This window comes from Microtus pennsylvanicus, chromosome 2, assembly GCF_037038515.1.
Source record: "Microtus pennsylvanicus isolate mMicPen1 chromosome 2, mMicPen1.hap1, whole genome shotgun sequence".
Lineage (NCBI taxonomy): Eukaryota > Metazoa > Chordata > Mammalia > Rodentia > Cricetidae > Microtus > Microtus pennsylvanicus.
In genome coordinates, this window is record NC_134580.1 from 104,894,486 (window position 1) to 104,918,491 (window position 24,006).

Below are 24,006 nucleotides of genomic sequence, written 5' to 3' on the forward strand. Positions count from 1 at the left end.
TTGATACAGGGTTTTTCTGTCTAATAGTCCTCCTAGCTGCTCTGGAACTCGGGTCTATTGACCAGGCTGGCCTTGAACTCAGAGATTCCACTGCCTCTGCCTCCTAAGTGCTGGAATTAAAGGCATGTGCCATCACCACCACCCAGCAAAAAAAATTATTCATGCCTATGAATTACTAAAGGCCAGACACCTAAGAGTATAGTAACAGAGTTCACACGAACATGTATCACCCTAGCAATTATTAAGGTAACCAGGCTGGGTGTGGTAACACATCCCTTTAGTCCCAGCACTCAGACAGGAAAATCACAAATACTACAAATACTAGGCCAGCTTGGGATGCAATGCAAAATTCTACCTTAATAAAAGGAAAGATAACCAGATTCCATTATTTAAAATCCCAAATGACCATGCTGCTATGACTGTGACTTATTTTATACTTTCTATCAGCCCGAGATTTTAAATTAGCAGATTTCTATATGTGCAATATACGAACAGGTAAGGACCTACCACACAATTTCACCTGAGTAATTCAATTAATAATAAATTTACCTTGTAAGTCAAGTACCAGTAACTCCCCTCTGGTATATTCATAGGTCCAGTGGCTAAAGGCAAGCATGATCTCTTCCAGAGTGTTCGTTGGAATAATTTCATCACCATTATTATTATTGTATTTTCTAAATTCTCCAGTCATGCATTCTTCTACAGCAAACCACTGCCCTGCTGAATGGCAGTATAGCAGGAAAACCTCAAGGAACCTTATAGAAAGAATAGATATCACCAGGGGGTTGTTAGTAAGATTCTAATTGATATGCAATATATATAGAATACACACACACACACACTCAACATCAACAATGAGTGCCAAAAAAGACTGCTACCTAGATACCACAAGCCTCACCAAACGTAAAGCTTTACCTTGGAGAGTACGGTATGGACTTGGGTTTCATCTGATTAAAGGCAAACGTGAGCTTCTGCGCTGCTCTTTGTTGCTGTATTTCCTACAGAAGGGGAGAAATCCCTTGATCAGTATTTAACCAAGATTTCATTTGGTTTATTCACACTTTAAAAGTTAAAATATGAAACTCAGATCGAAGTTCACATATACTTACTCTGAGACAGAGATGTAGAACTGTATCTTCTTTATAAATACTTGACCATGTGTTAACCACCTCAGGAAGAAAAGACTTAATGATATAAAGATGTCCTGATTTCAGGATATCGTGCTCTGACCAGGTACATTGTACTTTGACTGCTCTTCGTAAACCTCCTCCCATTTCCTCTTTACTTAAAAACTCTATTTTGGCACAGAGGCCTAGTTGAGACCAAGAAGACATGCTGTTATTCAGTATACTGGGAGAACTCTCCTCCAGACGATACACCGTGACAGGCTCACCTGTAACACAAATGAACACAGTTTAAGATCAAAGTATAACTTAAAAAAAAAACAAAGTAGAATAAATATTTGTAAATATCTATGGTTAACATCAAGCAAGGAACAGAACATAAAAAGTTGCAGTTTTATAAAAAGTGATAAATAACAGGAAACAAAAACAAAAATACACTTTCTTGAGAGGGGATGTAGCTCACTGGATAAAAACATTTGTTGGGCAAACATGAGGGAGGCCCTGAGTCCAAACCCCCAGAACCCATGTACTATTTAGAACTCTGGGCTTTGTGAGCTGCCAGTCTAGTTCCAGATACGGTGAGAGACCCTTTCTTACAGAAATACTACTACTAATGATGATAATGATAATAATAATAATAAGGCAAAGAGTGATAGAGCATTAGGTTCCAACGTTCTCCTCTGGTCTTTGTGTGCACACACCAGCATATTTTGAACTCATATTCACAGTTAAGCATGTTTTAAATTATATTTTAAAGACAAACTGTGTGGTGGAGTATGTGTACACATGAGTAAGTGGGTACCAGAAGGTAACTTTATTATGAAGCTATTGTTCCTCAGCAGCCATCTACTTTGTTTTTTGGAGCAGGATCCCTCATTGGCCTGGAGTTCAGGCTATGCTGGCCAGTGTCCCAAAATGACAGCGCTGCAGGCACGCCTGGCTTCTTCACAGTTCTGGGGAATGAACTCATCGTCTTACTGACTAAATCATCGTCCTGAGCTCTAGAGATAATTTTTAGAAAGCAAATAAAACTTTACAGTTCTAGACAGGAGGTTAGAGCAATCTGTCTCACACACGCTATGATGTCTATTTTCTTACACTTCTGCTGCCTGACAATGGATCAAGGTTTCTGAAACAGAACACAGAATGGTTTCTAATGTCTGTTCCACCCCCCACCTCACTTCAGTATACTCTACCCTTCTAGTCTGAATTAGAACACAGAATGGATTCTAATGCTACCTATTTCAATATACCGCGTCCTTCTAGTAGCAAAGAAGGTACGTGAAGCTGGTATTTCTTCACAGGAATCCTCATTTTGTCCTGACCCTTGTTCTAAGTTGTGACTAGAGACCAGTGAGGGTTGCTTCTTATTTATGTTTTGGGATTTACCTCGTGGAGGTACAGGCACGAAGGGAATACTCTGTGACAACCTCATCAGGTTATTTCTTTCCACAGCTGCATTGAAATAGAGAGAAATAATGAAAACTCAAAAGATTCAAACATCAGTAAATTTTGTTTTCATTATCACTGACCTGAATAATAGTAATTTGTATCCATAACGGGCTTAAATGGCGAAGCAAGACCTAAAATTGTAAACAAATCAGACTGTTTAAAAAGCACTTGTGCAGCATAAATTTATGCTCAGACATTCTCAAAAAAATAATCTTAAATTTCTTTCATAATCTCTCCTAACAAGGGGGAAAAAAGAAAGGTAAAAAAAAAAAACTATCAAATATCACATGTCCTTAATTCATTGTGGCAAAACAGTGGCCACTGTGCTCCAAACACCTGGAAAGAAGCATACACAAGATGCTCCACTCTCCAGCTCTTGACGTAAACCGTACTTTCACACCTGCCACTCAAAAAGGAAAACTGTTCTGTTTCTTGCTGTTTGGGTTGGGGACAATAACTATCTAACCATGTTAGGTGAGCTGATGTGAGACGTGAGCTTCTGGGACACGAAGACACTACAGATCAGCTTCTCCACGTCTACATTTTATGTATTCACTTACTTTGAGGATTTGACTTTTAACCATAGGAAGAAGATATGGGAGAAAACAGATCTGTGATGTGCTAAGTTTTAAGAATATAAATGAGAAGGAATCTACTATCTCACAGGAAATAAAAGCCAACAGTTCTAACACTGTGGTAATATAAAAAGATACAGTATATACAGACACCTATACACAAACACTTGTATCTAAGGACTACAAGGCAAGGTAATTAATGCTGCCTAGGTAATAAGGGCAGAAGCTACCTCACCTGGGGAAAAAAATAGCACTCTGCATGGCAGTGGATTTTTAGGGATACATTTACAAGACTATCTGAAGTGCTAATGTTCATGCTACATTTGAGAAACCCCAGGCAGTTTAATATAGAATGACTAGTTAAGAATAAAATTAGATAGGCTGTGGAGTTTTCTGAACATCACCCACCGACACTCAGTCCACAATATCTAGTTCCACAGGTCTGTGGCATTACAGATGACTCTACAGTGATTGAATATGCAACCAAGATTGCAAATTAATGAGCAAGAGCATAAGCATACCTGAAGGAGGTGAAGCTACAGAAGCAGGCAATATCAAATTGTGAAGAGCCTAATATGTCATGCAAAGAAAGGACACTGCATTTTACTGAATGACAATGGGAAAAATGTAAAGCAGAGGAGTGGCTAGATCAAATCTTTCAGGAGAATTATTTTGGTGGTAGAAGATAGACTAGCACTAAAACTACAGGCAGGAAGCCAGCCTGGAATAACTGATCTGAAAACCTATCTGGCAGGCAGTAACTACTGAATATGAACATATGCATAAGCTATGACCCAGCAATTCCACCCATAACTAAATGGAAAGCAAATTTATGTTTACCAAACAACATGAACAAGAATGCTCAGAGCAACAGAAAGCATAATGGTTACACACTGGAAGCTACTGAAATGCCCAAATAGAATGGATAAATTCAATATATTCTAATAAGAAAATACTATGAAATACTAATAATCCACAAACTACACTAATAAAATAGTACTAATGAATCTTATAACAATTACATCTCTATGATTCCATTTTTACTATACTAATAAGTAAGCCACCGTGTTAGTTAGGATGGAGGCCAGAGCAAGAGCCTGGCATGTTAGCATTATTCTGGTTTTCGGGTACTGGTTAAGTGGGAAGCAGTTGTGACAGAAAAGTGGCCATCATAATTTACGGGGTGGGTCATGTGTTTGTAAACATTTATATAAAAGATGAGGGAAGAGTTTTCCAACCACCTTAGCTTTTTAAAACTTGAAGTCTAAAGTGTCTGGCCTATGATAATGTGGTAAATGCTTTAATTACGACCTTTAATTTTTCATATTTAATCTACTACACAGACTCACCATTTAATGTTCCTCCTTCAGATGGCCTAAAGAAATATAAAAATAATATAAGCTGTGAAAAAACCTTTGTTTTGATTATCATTTAACTTGTGATTTTATAAGGTTATCATAGTTATTTAATGAAATATAATTAAAGGAATACAGATGTTCAGATATATATGTCTGAATACTTGCTATTTCCATACTCCATATACAGACATGTACATATTTACCTGTGTACATGTTACCAACAACTTGTATCTCAACTTTATGGCTACATAAATATTATTTTAGTGTTCAACTGATGTCTACTAGATCTTAATAGAGTAATATTTTTATTTTATGGCTCAGTATTTGTGGAGACATTTCCAGTACTGTGACAATACCAGGAAATGATTTTCTATGATTCTAGAAGTACTCCAGCAGACTGTTATGAAAAGGACTGAGGCATCATTTTACAAGATTCAATATCCAATGTCCAATCTATTTATTTATAACAAGTCTTGATTCCAAGTGGGATTTCTTTGAATCCCAAAGATTCCTATGCAGATAAGATATTTACAATGAAAAGGAGAGTGGGATATGACCAGGATGGATGCTAGGCTGAGTTCTCCCACCACACAGCTCCGAGTCTCACTTGGGACCTGAAGTTCAAGACCCAAAAGGACCCTGGAAACATGGCCTCTTCCCAATTCCCATATTCTAACTGGTTCCAAAGGTTATCTTAATTTTAGTAAGGTAAAGATTTTCTTGTAAGGAATATTTTAATCCAGCTTTATCCCCTCTTCTGTTAAGTACTTGACTCAATCCACAGCACCAAAAAAGAAAAAAAAAGTTCTGTGCTTATCTTCTAAGGCTTTGGTTATAAAGACACAGTCCCAGAAGGGGATTGAATGTAGCCAAGTCTTAACCTATTAATGTCAACACAGTTTACTTTCCTCTGTGTTCACACCTACTTCAGATCTACAAGGGGAGACACTAAAATATGGATTGCTTGAAAATGGCCATTCTTCCTCAGTAGTACTTATCTGGGTGTACTGACAAATGGGTATCAGTCATCCAGGGGCAAATTACCTATCAGATTGCTTTTTGTTTACTCTTCTGGCTCTGGGTTTGTCACATTCATTAGATAATTTTTCAGTACCCATGCTTTCTAAAGCATATCATGTATTACTGCGCTAATCATCACAGTACACACACACACACACGTTTGAGTACAATGATTGACAAGTATCCTATTAACCAAGTGCTAACTAAAGTCTCCAGATTTCAACAAATTTATTCAAGAGCAAGTTGAAATAATAGAATCAAATTATATAACTATATAGGAAGATTATAATAAAAATCCTCCAATTTCCTGTCTGTGAAGATGGGAAATGCTGCAACAGATATCTTAAATGGAGTATAAAACAGGTTAAGACAGAGAAGAACAAATATAGTATTCATTATGAACTCATATATTTTTCAGGCCATTAAGACTTACTTACATTTCTCTGTTTGATGGTCTATCTCGTAACCAATCCTTTAGTCAAAAACAAACACAAAAACTTAATTGAAATATAGAAGCAGTTTTCTAGAATCAATGTTAACTAATATATTTCTTAATATTCTTTAAAAATGATGGCCCGAGAGCTTAATATGAAGTCCTTGTTTCATACAACTTATAACCACAAAGGGAAATAAGTAATTCAGGAAGGTTATTTTTCACAGAGCTGTGTTTGTGTCTCTCTGTGCACCCATGTGGGTATCCTCCTTTATCCCATGCTTGGTTTTACATGCGCGCTGGTATCTTTGTTTCTGATGGCAATCTTATTTTCCGAGCATGCCTCTGATTCTAAAAATAATCTATGCTTCTTACCAAAAAACATCAAGTATAAGCAGAATTAAAATCACACCAACTAAATACGAATAAAATGACAGAAACACAAGTATTAAGACACAGCAGCCATTTTGCACACCACACCCATTCACATGGTTTCTATTCAGCAAACTTAGTTGTTATGGTCTAGATATTTAACTTCCCTCACTGAGATTAATATTTTCTGAATTTGAGTTTTTATATATTTCATCAATTTAGAAAATTCCAATTCATTCACATTTCTTCAAATTCTACTTTCTCATGGCCAATTAGATGTAGTTGCATTCTGGCCTTAGTAATTCTCTCTTTATAGAGTTCCTCACCTGTTACCCAAAAGAAACATTTGGTCTTTAATCTTGACAAAATATTAGTGTGTAGTCAGGTTGGTCTGGAATTTGCTATGTAGCAAGTCTGGCCTTAAATATGCCCCCCCTGTTCTCTGTCCCCAGGTACTAGGGTTATTATGCCTGTATTATTTTCCCCTCTTTTTCTGGTTTTGTGCGACGGGGTCTCATGGTGCGTCCCTGGTTGATCTGGAACTTATTTTGTAGACCAGGCTGGCCCTGACCTTCCAGACCTGCCTATGCTAGGATTAAAGATGTGTCGCCATGTCTGGTGAGTATTTTCTTCCTTTCTACATATTTTTCAAGTTGCTAATATTTTTTAATAGTATCTTTTTCTTGGCTAATGTTTTATTATTATAATCCATTATTCTTTTTTTAATTGTTAGTCTAATAAAATCTCTATAGTTAGGAAATCATCTTAACAGATGATTCTACAATAGATATTCTACAATTTAGATTCAATATAAACTCCTAGAGAGCAGTATTTGTCACAGTGAAATTTTACAAATTCCTTTTCCTAATGAAACAACTACTTTGTTTTGATTTTGAGACAAGGTCATACTATGTAGTTCAGGCTGGCCTCAAACTTGAGATCATCTGCCTCAATCTGTGGATTATTGAGGTTACAGCTCTGGGATTGTAGATGTGTACCAAAAATACTGTCCTTAATAACTTGTGGGTTTTTATTTTTCCTAGTTTTGCAAGACAGGGTTTCTCTGTATAGCAATCCTGGCTGTCCTAGAACTAGCTCTTGTAGACCAGGCTGGCCCTGAATTCAGAGATCCTCCTGCTGCTTCCAAGTGCTGGATTAAAGGAGTGCACCCAGACTTAATAACTTGATTTTTAACAACAGAACCAACTGTAAGTTACTCTCTATGGATTATAACTGTGTGAGCATCTATTTCTAGATACTCATTTGCCTTCACCCAAGCTAGCAGTCTTAGTTGTCATCTGGTTTTAGAAGATTTTACAAAAACCAAACAACACCAAAGATGGTTGGGAATGAATTCATTTAACTATCTTCAATTCAAACAGGAGGCCTTCCTTTTCTTCTGTGTAAAATTTCTGAGTGTTCTGCATGGAGGAGACTGAGGTCTGTTTTCTAAGGAAAACTGTTTTTAAAGCTTGATATAATTACCCATAAAACACTTATCACAACTTTTAAATGTTCATTAGTAAGTGCATGTTCCTGTCAATATGCTACTTAATTGAAATATACAAACCGGTAACAAAGCAGCTTTGGAATCTACTTCTGGAGATTCTTCTGTAGATGTTCTTCTACTATTGCTTTCTGTTACAAGAAATTAAAAAGACATAGTTGAGCAATTACACCTTTTTTCCCTTCCTTCCTTCCTTCCTTCCTTCCTTCCTTCCTTCCTTCCTTCCTTCCTTCCTTCCTTCCTTTTTAAAATTACAAGACAAGGTTTCTCTGTGTAGCCTTGGCTTTTCTAAACTCTGTAATCCAGATTGGTCTCAAACTTATAAAGTTCATAAAGTACACTGGCTTCTGCCTCCCAAGTGCTGGAATTAAAAGTGTATGCCACCATTGTCCAGCTAAACAACTGAACTTTTAAGTATTCATAAAAAAGGAAAGTATTAATAAAACAAAGTGTTTCTGAGAGTGTAACCTTCAAAAGCTGGTTTCTTATCTCCAACAAAGCCAAACCCAAGAGTTATAAGAGGCCTATAAATCCGCAAGCTATAAAACTTATTAAAAGAAAATTTTTTAATTTATTGTGAAAACCCAGTAAGAAGCAAAATGTATTTTAAACACAAGCCCTCTCCTATTTTCAAGCCATCCCTACCGACATCCAGGTTACTATTCTCTCGTGCATCTTTCTCAATAGTGTTTTGGTCAGTGTATGTATGTGTCATATAGCCCCTGGCACTTCACAAAAACAGCAGCATAACACTTACTCTGAGGGTGCCTTTTTTTCTTTAAACGTTTAGAACCCATAATAAGATCCTATCCCATAAAACCAAAAATAAAGTAATAGTTGAAAAAAAGGTAAAAAAAAGTTGAAACATATTACAAAATGCATAGCCAAACTTTCTTTAAAAACCTGAAAATAACAGGATATATGCTATTCTGAGAAATTTAGCTAAGTATCAAAGAATTTAGGATGCTGATTTAAATAAACTCATGGCATGATTATATTGGTGGGAAAGGGTGAAGACATGTGTATGTGTTCAATCTGGAAATGGTGGGAAAAGTTTAGTCTCCACTTAGTTAAGAAAGCTAAGAGCTAGGTACAGTAGCGTGTATAATCTCAGCTCTTGAGAGGTAGAGACAGGTGAATTGCTGTGTGTTTGGGGCTATCCTGCCCTAGATCTATATAGTGAGTTCTAAGACAGCCAGGGCCACATAGAGAGACCCTGCCACTAAATAAATAAACAAATAAATAGCAAGCAAATTAAGAGATATGACCTAAAAATGAAATAAGCAGATAGAGCAATATAATTGTGTTACTTTTAGAAACAATACACATGTTATCTTAAAAGTACTGACAGTTCCACCTTTTCCTTGATAATCACTTCTATTGTTTCTTTTATGGGCCTTATTTCCAGGACTATCATATAAAACACAAACAGCTATAATTTCTATCTTAGTTCTCAATATGACATGGAATATGAGACTTGTGGTAAGTTTTTACAGATAACTTTTATTGTAATTAAAGAACTCCATTCTTACATTACTATGTAAGTTTTATTCATGAGCAGATGGCTCAACTTTATCAAATGCCTTTTCTGTAGCTGTTGACATGATTTTTAGGTTTGAATTTGCTATCACTCACTATAGTAATTATGTATGATGTTGCCAAGCCAACCTGAACTCCTACAGTAATATATACTGCTGAACTCAGTGTACTGAAACAGATTAAAAGAAGTGATTGTGAGGGAACAAGGAAGCACTGATTTTAAAAGGAAAATGTCCCAACTAATCAGCCTTTCAATTATAGGCATTTATATAAAAACAAAGCCAGGTATGGTGGTATGCACTTAGAGTACCAGTAACTAGGGATACTGAGGTAGGAGGACTACTTTAAGTTGGAAACAGCCTGGGCTACAGTGAAGACTGATCTCAAAAACAAGGCATGATGACACATCTGTAATCCCTGCAATAGGAGGCTGAGGTAGAAGAAGCAGGAATTCAAGGACACCCTGAGCTACACAGGGAGTTTGAGGGAGTTTTGATTTCCTGTCTCAAACAAACAAACAAGAAAAAATACTTAATATGGAAATATCACCATGATACAAGAAATGAAAAATTAGTAGTACAAAAGAACAATATGCTATCTATTGTATACATTATAGAAAATAGGAAAACATATATTGTTATAAAGGATTGCATAAGCATAAAGACTAGCAGACACACCCAACCTCTGATACTGTGATACAATGTAATCATTTACTAAGTTCATGCAGGGAAGGAGGAGAGGAGTAGGGGAAAGGGAAAGTGGATTGAGGGCACAGGATGGTAGAGATGGGGAAAGGACAGAGACGGAATCCAGGCAAGGAAAGAGATATCTTGATTGAAGGAGTCATTATGCGGCTAGCAAGAAACCTAGCACTGGAGAAATTTCCAGAAACCCACAGGATGACTCCAGCTAAGACCCTAAGCAATTGTAGAGAGGGTGTCCGAACTGGCCTCGCCCTGTAGTCAGAGTAATGACTTTCTTAAATAAAAGTCATCACAGAATCTTCATCAAGCAAATGATGGAAGCAGATTCAGAGAACCACAGTGGAGCACTGGGCAGAGTCCAGTCCAAGAGAGGGAGAAGCGATAATATAAGCAAAGAGGTCAAGACCACGATGGGGACACCCACTGAAATAGTTTACCTGAACTAATGGGAGCTCACTGGAACCATCATAGGGCAAATATGGGTGACAGTTGTATGGCTGGGGCAGACTATGAGGTCACAGGCAGTGAGACCAGGATTTATCCCTACTGCTTATACTGGCTTTCTGGAATTCATTATCTTTGGAGGCTCAGCCTAGGGGAGGGCCTTGTCCTGCCTCAAAGCAATGTGCTAGATTTTGTTGACTTCTCATGGGAAACCTTACCCTCTCTGAGGAATGGACGTGGGTGAGAGGGGGGTGGGTGGGTGAGGTAGAGGGGGAGGAGATAGAGGGAGCAGGAAAGGAGAGGGAGTGGGAATTGGGATTGGTATGTAAAATGAGAAAAGTTTTTTCAAAAACTGATTTTAAAAAATTACATAATTAAGATTAATAAAATCAAAATGCTTATGCTTTACTAAGTCACTATTTTGTGTTGGCCTAAATTTGTAGCTATCCATGAGTGAATATGACCTTCAGGCCACAAAATGGATATATTAGCTAAATGCAGACAAAAATAATAGTGGTTCCTCCATGTATGGTTGGAATAAGAAGTAGTAATTTTTCAAACTGTATTTTAATATCAACAGAATTTAACCAAGTTGAACTACGAAAATAAATTTGTTGAAAAACTGATGCTATCTGTAAATGTTAAAATTAGATGTAAAAGATCTTTGAATTTCATCTTTTCTTTTCTGACTAAATAATCATATATATATATATATATATATATATATATATATATATATATATCTCATATTCATATGTGTTTGTGTGTGTGAGAGAGAAAAATGTAAGAATTACATTACTTATTTCCAAGGTCACACTAACTATTGTTGACCAGGATTTTCATCTTTTGGCTCACATACAATTTATTACTAAGGTACTTGGTAAATATATACTTAAAGCCGGGCGGTGGTGGTGCACGCCTTTAATCCCAGAACTCGGGAGGCAGAGGCAGGCGGATCTCTGTGAGTTCGAGACCAGCCTGGGCTACAAGAGTTAGTTCCAGGACAGGCTCCAAAGCTACAGAGAAACCCTGTCTTGAAAAACCAATATATGTGTGTGTGTGTGTGTGTGTGTGTGTGTGTGTGTGTGTGTGTGTGTGTGTGTATGTATGTATATGTGTATATATGTATATGTATATATATATACTTAAAGCTTAGTATGTTTGCTAAAAGAATTCATCAAAACACTCACCTTGTTCTGCATGAAGAGATGCAGAAGTCTTATGACACTCACTATATCCAGCAGCACCCACATGTTTCAAAGTGTTTTCAGAAGGAGTATCGTTCTGTATAGATTATATAGATATGTGAGTGTACACATAAGCATAAATATATATGCACATAAATTTTTAAAAACAATTGGCCTTCAAGTCATTGTCCTGCATAGAAATTCTTTTGATCTAACTCAATATGCTTTATTCTACTCAAGCATTAAAAGGTATATAACACAGATCTGGTTACATGAATGTGAATCTCAAAAACGATCTGAAAACTACCTACTCATCTGAATGAATCCTTTTAATACTAATACACATTCTCAAGATGTTTGGAAAAATATAGAAAACTGTGGGAACACTGAAAACAAAACCATTATTACTTTATAAAGGAAAAAGTATTGCCACATGGCTTGATACATACTGCTTTGTAGGAGCTATGTGTCAAACCTTAATTTCTCTTTGAATTTGTTCTGACACATGGGTACAATATTTCAGTGTCTCTGAAGCTTTCATTTTGTTTGTAATATTCATATATTAAAGGCTTGCTGCCTTTCTGGCCTAATAATTATTTTTCATTTTTATTAAAATTTTCTATGATTAGACTTTCTATATTTAGCTCTAAGATTCATCCACATTTATAAAAATCATGATGATATAGTCTTTTCAAATTTTTACCCAATTCTCCAATTTTTATTAACAAAGCACTTCCTTTATTAACTTCAAATTCAGCCCTCCTACTAAATTGTTTTGTTCAAGGTCTACTTCAACAACAATGATATTTAATGAAATAGTTTTGTTTTAACTATTCTAGCTACAAAATATTTTAGTATCTAATAGTTACTTCACTTTGACTTTCTTCTTTCCAAACAAACTAATGAATCCCATTAAACAATTAGAGAGAGGCATCACACCACTTTCTTTTTCAAGTTTTATTTTTATGAATGTCTGTCTGTGTGCATGTCATATACACATGCTGCACACAAAGGCCAGAAAAAAAAAAAAAACATGGGATCTCCTTGAGCTGACTGATGTAGGTTCCAGGACCCAAATTCATATCCTTTGGGAGAGCAGCAAGTGCTCCTAACCAATGAGTAATCTCTCTAGCCCCACACTGTTTACTTTATCAACTCTAAGAATATTACACAACCTTTAAAGTATTTCTGAACCTTGGTCACCAAAACATTACTGCTGCAAATTATTACCTCAAAAAAACTAAGCATCTCTGGCTTTGATGTTGCACACTCTTCACAATATACAATATACTGGAAATATGAAAATATGATAAAAATATGCTAATTTAAAATAATTTCCAATAACAGCTTTCCTAAGACTTAAGAATATCCAGAGTACTTCATTTACCTAAAAAAATCCACTTCATTATCATGTATGATGTGCCAGCTAAAATGCCTCCAACCCACTTATCTAGCTTTCTTCTTCAAAATTATCATATGTAATGAAAATATTCAGAACTTTACAAGTATGCCAACAGAACTAAAATGAATAGAAAATATTGTGCAAAGAAGCTAAATGTAATAGCACATGCCTACAATCCCATTCTTGGAAACAAGAGGCAAGGCAGATAAGGATTTAGATTTAGACTGTCTCAGAAATCCCACTAAGATGTAAAACGGAGTGAGGAGGGACTGTGGATAAAGAACAGTGTCAGGACTGGAACACTAAACTTATGAGCACCTCCTTTAAAGGCTATGTGGATGCTAAGCTCATCTTCTGACTCCCACACACTAATGAGATGTTACTGGGTATTTAGGCAACTATGAATACCCTACGATCATGTTTTATATATCAACCTGCTGTTCTTTTGAAGGAAGAAAATCATACAACTATTTTCATACTTTAAGGCAAACAGAAGATAAATATAGAATCATCACTCTCAATATGCATATATTCACCAATTAAATTATGAGTTGACAGCACCTACCCACTAGATACTTACTATGTGCATCAAATTTTAGTACAATGCACCTGAGCCTGCCTTTTACATATGCCTGACAGCAATGACACCGTTAACTCTGGATCACATGAGTGATGACTCAGAGGGCATGTTAGTTATCATATCTCTGTATCTTTAGGAACAAATCCTGTTTCCTGTATTTGTTATTTGACCATTTCTAAAATGTAAGTTCGTTAAGGGACAGAACAGTTCAAACACTTCAAATAACTCATGGTGTTGTTCTTGAGGTGATGAGTAGCTATGGGCAATTTATGAAAGCAAAAGAAATAAAAACTACTTTTCAGTCAAGAAATACATCTTTTTGTTTTTTGCCATTTGTTCCATTCATTCATTAGATGTCATTGGAATTTATTTAATACTCTATCTATGTACATCATATATAGTCTTTTAACTTCTAGATTTCGAGTTCTTTGAAAGGAACGATCGTGTTCTAATAAACTTTGGGTCCTTGAAGAAAAGTTAAGCTCAGTAATAACTCCATAGAAAATGAACAGGGAAACGCCCCTTTTAAAAAACTGTTAAGCATTTTAGTTAACAAAAATGCAAGCTAATTTGAACTTTTTCATGTTTCTCTTTGAAGCCTAACACTTTCAGGTATCTGGGGTAATCATTTAATGATAACAGTTTCAGGTATCTGATAGTTTCAAGTGGATGATAATTATACTAATGACAATCTCTGTTAACCTACTTTTTACTAAAAAGTTTAGTTCTATTTAGAGGAAATGATCAAAAAAGTGAAATTACATTTAATTGTGCTGACATTTAAAAGTGTCACTTACGGATAACAGTTCTTTTATTCTGTTTGATGTTTCTTTAAACCTCTGTAAATCCATACTATCTCTGTGTCCTTAACAGGGGAAAAGGAAAAAAGGTTACAATGAAACTTTTTCTTCCCTATTAGATGGAAGTAAAATCTTAGAAACAAATGATTTATATTAATCTTTTAAGTAGTTTTCAGGCTCTGTAAACTTTCCTTTAGCTCTTTTTATATGTCATACTGAAAATACCTACCAGGAAGATGTCCAACAGCAAACAATCTCCTATTGAGAACCCCACAAACAATCTAAGTCAACCTTAGAATTAGAAGGGGACATTTTACTCTTACTAATGAAATACAAAATAGACTGAGCCAGGCTTAGTGGCAAACATCTGTATGGCAAACATCTGCACAAGGGGGGTAGAGGAAGGAGCAACAAGATATTCAAACAAATTTAAGGGAAACTTAGACTTGGTAAGATTGGGATAGATTTAATGCAGGAAATGTTATTTAATTAACCACATAAACTAATAATAAATACCAGTAATCTGATACCTAGATAACATGCCAGGTTGGCCTTAATATGGATATTCTACATAGTCTTATTAACAGATTCTCTAAATAATAATAACAGTGTCCATGACTAGGTAAATTTGTAGGTTGGGAAAAGCTAGAAAAATAGTTAAAGACTAGAACAGAAAGTTAATGGACAAAGTCAGACAAGAAAGGCAAAAGGCCTCAGGTAGACCTTGTAATAGTATGAATATCACTCTAAGAGAGCAAAGTATTACAAAAAAAACTTCTTTAAATATTTTAATACACTATCAGAAGACAATTAGAACACTATATTCTCCCATATCACAGAGTTCAGCTAGTCCTGTGATATTTTCTCTCTTCAGCTGTTTATTCTCCTCTATATGGCATGCTGTTAATATTCAAATATGATAGGTCTATATTACCACTTAACACATTTATGCTTTCAGGTAATTGTCCAACTCCTCACATTCACACTTTATTTTACTACAGTCTAGCCCTCCATCCCTTTCCTGATCAAGTAATTTTCACAAATGTTATTAACATGATTACTGTCAAAAGAGTATTTTTTCCCCATAACTTTACTTATGCTATCACTATTATGTAAAAGACTTTTCTTTTGCAACAATCTTTTCTGGTGCAATAGTGGAATGAATGCTGTAGAACGAACTACTTTCTAATGGATCTCAGGCTTGTTCCACAACAGATCCATGCCTGACATTATAAACTCACGTCTGTTACTTTGCTAATTGTTCTAAATATCTGTGTGCACCCATAGACCTGGGAGGCTCTCAACCATGGTCAGAGAAGCTTTTTTTAGGAGTGGGCGGCAGCCCATAATTGTTGAAGGAGCTGAGAACAAATGACTGTGAGTGCTAACCCTTAAACCCACTACTAGCCAATGCTCAGGGAAGTGTGTGGGAAAAAAAGGTGGAAAGAATTTAAAAGGTAGCTCCTTTGTGCTGGTTCTTTAATGCACAAGATATCCAATAAAAGTGAGAAAGGGGGCTAGAGAGATGGCTCAGCAATTAAGAACACTTGTTAGTCTTTTTTTTTTTTTGGCTCCCCGTCGGGGAATCGAACCCCGGTCTCCCGCGCACTTGTTAGTCTTGAAGAGATCCAGGTTCAGTTCCCAACACCCACATAGTGGCTTACAACCATCCATAACTCCACTTTCAAGGGAATTGATATCCTCTTCTGACCACTGTGGACAACAGGTACACTCATGGTACACAGACATTTGCAGGTAAAAACTCATACACATAAAGAAAAATCATCTATCTAGAAATATTCTCATCTTTACATATGTGATTGAGTAGACCACAAATACAGACTTGTATTTGATTGGTTGGGTAACAAAAGTTGCTTTTAGGTGAACCATTTATTTTTCTGGTTTTATTAAAGTTTTTAATATGATTATAATGGCTACCGTATCACTGTTAAGTAATGAATGTATGTGCTGTCCCTCTAATCCTAACGTCATTACTTGTAGTATACAGTCACGTTCAACACTGTCTTGGTTGTATATGAAATTACCCACTGGTCCTATTCATACTGGTGTCATAACCTCCCTTATACCGTTCTACTTTTACCCTAGAATCTACCACTCACAAATCACTCACACCCTAACAATTGACAAATCCAACTGAATATGCATTAAATTCAAATGACAGTTCCCAAATAAGTATATAATTAATGGCAACCTGTCTTATAGTACATTTTTATTAATTAGCTAATTACTTTTCTAAGGTAGTGTTTCTGACATCAAAAGCAACACTAATGTGCAGCAATAGTTTGCCAAACTTACCCACGAATGCTCCAAATTCTATGTTATCTCCTTCTGCAGCTTTATAGAAAACAGGTTCTGGATCTTTGGTTGCAGATTCCAAGTGACTTTTGCAACTTGGCTGAGATGGAGTACTCACAGAAAATTTGGTTGGTGGGGATGACATATGTGGTGAACTATTAGGTGAACTGCCTAATTTCTGATTTTTATTAAATATTTTTAAGATTTCTACCCCATGTCGCCTCTGTCTTAATTCTGGGGGAGAAACAGCACTTGGGAATAAGGCACCACAGGAGGAACCAGCCTCTGGAATGTTGAATTCTTTTTTCTGGGGTATCACAGGCAAATCTTGACCAAATATGTTATACTGGGGGTCTTTTTCATCTTTCATAAAAATGTTAGAAAGAAAAGGATTATTACTTTCACGATCACCTTGAGGAAGAGAGGAACTCAGTGTATTTACAATGCTATGCTTCTTCCACATAGGCCTTACAGGAACGTCATCAATAAGATTCTGGGTCAAGTGTTTGGAAATACTCAATTCCCGAGTGATCTCATTGTGAACTTTGCTAGCTTCTGAAGCTTTCTGGGCTGTAAGTGTTTTTAATGTATCTACTGTCAGGGCTGAGAGATCTTGCAAATGGCCAATTTGAGAATCTAAAGACTGTAATGATCTTTTTATGTAGTTGACACGATCTCCAACTTCTTTAATCTGAATGCACATCTGCTCCACTCTGCAGGGGGACAAAAGGGCATTTCAAATGTTAAAAATAATGTAGATGGGACAGGGAGATGGCTCATTAAAGACCGAAGTTTGAGCTCTGTAATCTGGTCAGGAGAAAACGTTGTCCTCTAACGTCTTCACTAAAGCCACAGCAAACATGCCCTCCACATGTCATGCATACACAGGGGCATGCAAAAATATATATATATATATTTTTTTTTTACTTGAGACAGGGTTTCTCTTTGTAGTCCTGACTGTCTTGGAACTCACTCTGTAGACCAGGCTGGCTTCAAACTCACAGAGATCTGCCTACCTCTGCCTCCCTAGGGTTGGGATTAAAAGTGCGCACCACCATTCCTGGCTTAAAACATATATATATATGTATACAATATTCTGTCTGTGTGTATGCCTGTTGGCCAGAAGAGGGCACTAGACCCCATTACAGATGGTTGTGAGCCACCATGTGGTTGCTGGGAATTGAACTCAGGACCTTTGGTAGAGCAGGCAATGCTCTTAACCTCTGAGCCATCTCTCCAGCCCCCAAAACACAAAGTTTTACAAACAAATTTTGTTCCATAGGCTACCTGAGTTCACTCCTTCAAAATGTATATAAAACTTTATATACAAAAGATTACCATCAGTGTCATACACAAATACCACATGCTTCTAATGTGAAACAAAAACATTGTAAAGAAACAAAAGCCTTAAAATAGTTATGAAAACATTACTTTTATCTCTTGAAAAGTTAAAATACCAACTCTTCTCTCCTTGTAACTACAGTCAAAAAACAAGAGCGCTGAGGACCAGACTAAGAGGTATAATCATTTCCTAGTAAGTGTGGGCATGAGCTTGACCCCTAGCATCACTAAAGAGCAAAGTAAGGGGCTAGACAGGTGGCTCAGTGGTTAAGAGCACTTGCTGGTCTTCCAGAGAAGTTGGGATTTGAATCCCATCACCCTCACAGTGGCTCATAACTATCTGGAACCCCAGTTCCAGGAGATCAATTCCTTCTTCTGACCTCCACATGAACACAAATGCACACGTGAACACACACAAACACACACACACGTATATAAAACACTCATACACATAAAATAAAAGCTTGTAACAAGAGATCTATTGGGTTACATGTAGTAAATGTAAAGAACTAACCTGATTTCTCAATGCTTGTAATATAAAGTTTTTTACCTGATAAACTAAACTGAACAGAGAACATATATCAGCTAACAGGATTCATTTTAACATACAGTCAGTAATAATTAAAGAGATTATCTACCTGTCAAAAGTGACACGGATTCTCTCTTCACTCCCAGAATGGAATTTATCATCCTTTTCATCAAAATACATTTCAACACACTGCTCTTCAAAGTCATGGAGTTTCTTCTGATCTTCTTCTGTTAAGAAAAGTTCTAAGGAGAAGACCAGAAAAAAATTAGAACACAATGAACGCTACCCACCAGATTTCAGCTCGTGTCTTTCTCCTTCTACTTATTCATTGTTTTTGTTTATTTGATAGACAACTATTTATTTAACAGACTGGGTCTCTCTATGTAGTCCTGGAACTCACACACATCCCCTTGCCTCTGCTTTTCAAATGCTGAGATTAAAGGCATGCAAACCATGCCCAAGTTTTAGATATTTTGTCTCTTTTTACTTTCTTCTTTAATACTATGTCGTTCCTATTTCTTGCTTAGTTCTCTGATCATGTGTCTTGTAGGAGAAATTTAAGAATTTTATGAGAAAGAAAACCACAAAAAATTTAAATATAACTGACTTGTTGATTTTCCGCAGGTTGTATGAAGATGTACTAATTTGGAAGAACAGGTTTCAAGAACAGGTAAAATGACATAGGTTATCATTTTTAACAAGAACTGAGGGGCCATTCCCCAAAAGAAGTTAAATATCAAATTGACTTTTATGATCATATTGTTTTGCTATTGTTTAAATGATCAACAGTTTGTTCTAAGGCCAAATATGATTTACAATGGCCCAGAAACAGAGATTTAGATTACCCAAATTCCATGTTAAAACATGGAAGCAGTTTTATGAAGTTTTCATAGTAACAAAAAAGAAAAAGTCATAAATCAAGGCATTTTTGAAATAGATAGAAAAGACATCTCAGCTATGATGTGAATTTATCTGAAGACACTTAAGCTTTTGATTGGTAGAAAGTTAAGGTGTTGCTAAAGTTAACATATTTTAAAATTTGTTTGTTTTTCTCTCAAGATAGGGTTTCTCTGTGTAACAGCCCTGGCTATTGGAACTTTCTCCGAAGATCAGAATAGTCTCGAACTCACAGAGATCTGTTTGTTTCTGCCTCCCTAGTGCCTGGATTAAAGGTATGTGCCACCAAAACCCAGCTGAAAAAAACCTTTTTGTTCTTTGTATCTGATATAACATTTATGTGTGACATATTATACTTGAAATAAGAATAATCAAGGGTACTATTTGGGCTTGGTGGTTGTGGCACACGCCTTTAATCTCAGCACTCAGGAGGCAGGGACAGGCTAGCCTCGTCCAAAGTTCCAAAACAGCCTCCAAAATACACCCTATCTCAAAGAAAAAAAAAATACTATTTGGCCTAATAAAGAGAAAATAGCAGATGAGGAAAGTAGGCGCCCTAATCAACCAAAATATCTCCAACCCATGTCATCACACTCTTTACCCAGACTCAGGTGTTTTCCTGCTGTGTCTAGTTATTTGCACTTTATCAAACATTTGATGTTTGAAAGCACTTGTAATAATTTAGTAACTTTTAATTTTAGTTGTCTTCTGGCCAGTTTGATTTCACAGCTATCACTTTATGTGCTCACTCTAATTCTTAAAAAGACTGGTCTTTAATATTCAAATTATCATAGTTCTTATTTGCAGATACTCAAACTGTACCTAAAATTGCTTTGAGACAAATTTAGAATTTTCACAATAACTAATCTAATAGCTTATCTCTAAAATCAATATTTAGCATTCAAGTATAATATTGAGAAGCAAAAAAAAAAAAACCATTTTCCTTAATTTATTTTACTTACTTGGTCCATCAGAAGTCTTATCTTTCTTTCTTCTTTTACATACACAGCAAAACAGGGAAACTATATGGCTGAGAATGATAAGTGGAGGAGGCAGAACTGGTTTCTCATGATAAGCCATAATAAAATGATAACGCTGATACTTCCATACAATATTGGAAATTGCCTTCACTTGTAAATATACATTACTAGAATGAACAAAAATAAAGCAGTTATATTCTGAAATATTAATACTAAATATTTCACCTCAATTCTGTACTACATACTTTAGTATACTTTCATTCAAAAAATGAGAAACCCTGTCTCGAAAAACCAAAAAAAAAAAATGTAAACAAAAAACTATATATAACATAAAGGTTGATATTGTTGAGGACCTTAATAATAACCTTAGAAAAATGGGCAGGAAGGAAATGGCTTGAGGCTTTTACAAAACTATATGTAATGGATAAAACAGTCTTTAACCTTAGCACTTGGGAGAGAGAAGCAGACAGATAACTGTGAGTTTGAGGCCAGCCTGGTTTACATAGCTAGGGACACAGCCTTATTTTGATTTAAAGTCAAACAGCCCTAGAAGTACATATCCTCAACAGTTCTGAACATTTAGAAAGGAAAAAAAAAATTCAAAAAAACGTTTAGCGGGCTGGAGAGATGGCTCAGTGGTTAAGAGCACTGCCTGCTCTTCCAAAGGTCCTGAGTTCAATTCCCGGCAACCACATGGTGGCTCATAACCATCTGTAATGATGTCTGGTACCCTCTTCTGGCCTGCAGTCATATACACAGACAGAATATTGTATGAATAATAAATAGATATTTTTTTTAAAAGAAAAAACGTTTAGCAGCAAAAAAATGATAATCTAATGGAGCAGTTTAATATACTGGCATGAAATATGGTCTAGATCATGGAGAATGACATAGTCATTAAAAACTGCCAGGCATGGTGATGCAGAGGGAGGTGGATCTACACGCAGGGCAACCTGGTCTACAAAGATAGCTCTAGGACAGCCAGAACTGTCTCAAGAAATACGTGCACATTTACATACACACACAGAGTAAGATTATTTTGAGAACCACAATTTATATATTCTCAAAAATGTTATATGAAGCCGGGCGGTGGTGGCGCCTTTAATCCAGCACTGGGGAGGCAGAGGCAGGCGGATCTCTGTGAATTCAAGGCCAACCTGGTCTACGAGAGCTAGTTCCAGGACAGGAACCAAAAAGCTACGGAGAAACCCTGTCTAGAAAATAAAAAAAAAAAATGTTATATGAATATAACCTAAATATCAAGTATAATTACTGTTAAGTTCTGTGTTTTTCTGCAATTCTCTAGCAACCCAAGAAAAATCTGAGATAAAGATCAAAAATTTTAAAACATTTTTTTCCTATGTGTGTCATGTGCACAGGTCTCCTCACCATGTAGGTCCTGGGGACTTGTTAATAAGTACCTTTATCAGCTCATCTCACCAGTCTTTTGACCCTTTCTTTAAAAGTAAGGTAGAGATTGGGACTGGAGAGATGGTTCAGAGGTTAAGAGCACTGGATGTTCTTACAGGGGGGGGTGTCTTGAATTCAATTCCCAGCAACCACATGATGGCTCACAACCATCTATAATGAGATCTGGTACCTTCTTATGGAATATATGAAAACATACAGGCAGAACTGTATACATAATAAATAAATCTTTTAAAAAATGGGGAGGGGCTAGAGAGACAACTAAGCCATTAACTAAACTGGCTATTTTTTCAGAGTTTGGTTCCCAAGGTCCACATGGAAGCTCACAACAGTTTGTTAACTGCTTGAATGTAGTATAGACATACATGCAAGCAAAAACATACCTAAACACAGAAAATAAAAATTAAATTTAAACTAGAGAATGATCAACAAACACACCCAATATCTACCTCCACCCTCCATATCATACACATCCTTATGCACATATGCATGTGAAGGAGTACAGATATAAAACACAAATACACACACGGATTTTATGTTGAAAATAATAAAACCTAACATTTAGAATTCCTCTGATTTGAAAAATCAAGTCTTATTTTTCCAAAATATTTTAATACTTTAAGTCTCAATAAAACTTAGATTTTAAAACTCAGTATCTCATTCAAAATGAGAACTTTGTATCAAATAAATAAAGTAAATAAAATTCTTACTTGAAAAATGCGATAAGAAGATTAACCATAATGATATACTGTACAAAGAGGTAGACTGCCTGAAGAAATGGAGTCAGCCATGTGCCAGGACCACAGATTTCCTTGACAGTAGAATCGTTTGCACACACTTTGGGAAGAGAGAAAAGAATTTTAAACATAATAGTTCGGTGTTCCAGGTTCTTTGTCTCAATAGAAAAATTTGAGCATCTGCAAATCTGCTTAAGAGTTAAAAGACAAGGACCTTTGACAGGCCACACTGGAGCCTGCTGTAATTTACAAGGACTCCAACACTGAGGGCTGTGGGGCTTCGGTTCTGCCATACTACTGAACTATACATAAAAGCAAGGGTTAGTGCATGTTCATCTATCTGAAGACAGATTTAGACTGAGGGTAAACATAGATAAAACCCCTGGATACAGTGAAATATAGCTTTTATATAAGAAAAATATCTGAACTTAAAAAGAATAAGACGGATTCACAGTAAACTAAGTGAGTCAGAACCACCCAACGTAGGTGTTGTACTGAACTCGGATCCTCACTTTTAATCATTTAGCTATCTCTCCAGACCCCAAATCTAGTAATTTTATATTTAAAATGCATTTTAGTACTCTTTGGAGACATAATGAAGTCTATAACTTAGTTTACACATTTTGTTTTTTCTGCGGTTAATGCATTGTGCAGGACATTTAAGTTTGACTGGAAAGCATACAATAATTTAGAATGTAAGTCTAACTTTACAAGATAACCAAAAAAACATTAAATTCTTACCATCAATTTCATATGCATACACTTCACCAAAAATCATCCAGTATGGATGAAAAACTATATCTTTAGCAAGAGACCAAGACGGTTCTTCATGAGGATAAAGTATTGCCTTTCTGGGAACACCAAAACTAAGTAATACAAGAGCCATTATCACTACAATGTAGAACATATTGGCGACCTGTTTTAAAAAAAAGGGGGGGGGGAAGGGGATACTATTAAGACACAAGAGAATTTAAGTCCTGTAACAAATTTTCATCCTAAAAGGTATTTCTAATGTTGTAATTGATAGTAGAATATTTGAGCTTCCATTTATTGCTGATAATAGCATTCAGAAAAATGTTATCACTACATAAACCTTATGAAGGAGATTGTATTTAAAAATGATTAGTGATGCTAAGCAAATACAGGCGTCTTTGACTCTATAATAAACTAACAGTAGTTCAAAATATAGCCTATCTAATAAAGACATAAAAAACTATAGTTACATGGGCAAATTTGGAGGCTTAATTTCAGTAAATGCAACTCTTAAGGCTTGTCAACTAA

General features: G+C 35.9%; 1 protein-coding gene across 3 annotated transcripts in view; it reads right to left on the reverse strand.

The window, feature by feature from the left end:
* Trpm7 (transient receptor potential cation channel subfamily M member 7) overlaps positions 1-24,006 on the reverse strand; it is an 86,423-nt gene that overhangs the window by 7,019 nt on the left and 55,398 nt on the right. For 2 of the 3 annotated variants that reach the window (XM_075962067.1, XM_075962068.1), the window contains 15 exons: positions 23,467-23,641; positions 22,699-22,825; positions 20,543-20,727; positions 18,793-18,925; positions 16,814-17,526; positions 14,495-14,562; positions 11,719-11,812; positions 7,905-7,972; positions 5,967-6,001; positions 4,501-4,526; positions 2,657-2,707; positions 2,514-2,579; positions 1,110-1,393; positions 916-998; positions 550-755 (listed from right to left, as the gene is read on the reverse strand). In XM_075962067.1, coding sequence (XP_075818182.1) covers positions 550-755; positions 916-998; positions 1,110-1,393; positions 2,514-2,579; positions 2,657-2,707; positions 4,501-4,526; positions 5,967-6,001; positions 7,905-7,972; positions 11,719-11,812; positions 14,495-14,562; positions 16,814-17,526; positions 18,793-18,925; positions 20,543-20,727; positions 22,699-22,825; positions 23,467-23,641 — 2,314 coding nt within the window. Of the gene's footprint in view, positions 1-549; positions 756-915; positions 999-1,109; positions 1,394-2,513; positions 2,580-2,656; positions 2,708-3,672; positions 3,722-4,500; positions 4,527-5,966; positions 6,002-7,904; positions 7,973-11,718; positions 11,813-14,494; positions 14,563-16,813; positions 17,527-18,792; positions 18,926-20,542; positions 20,728-22,698; positions 22,826-23,466; positions 23,642-24,006 lie in introns of all 3 variants that reach the window. The other variant, XR_012909702.1, reaches the window with a different exon arrangement.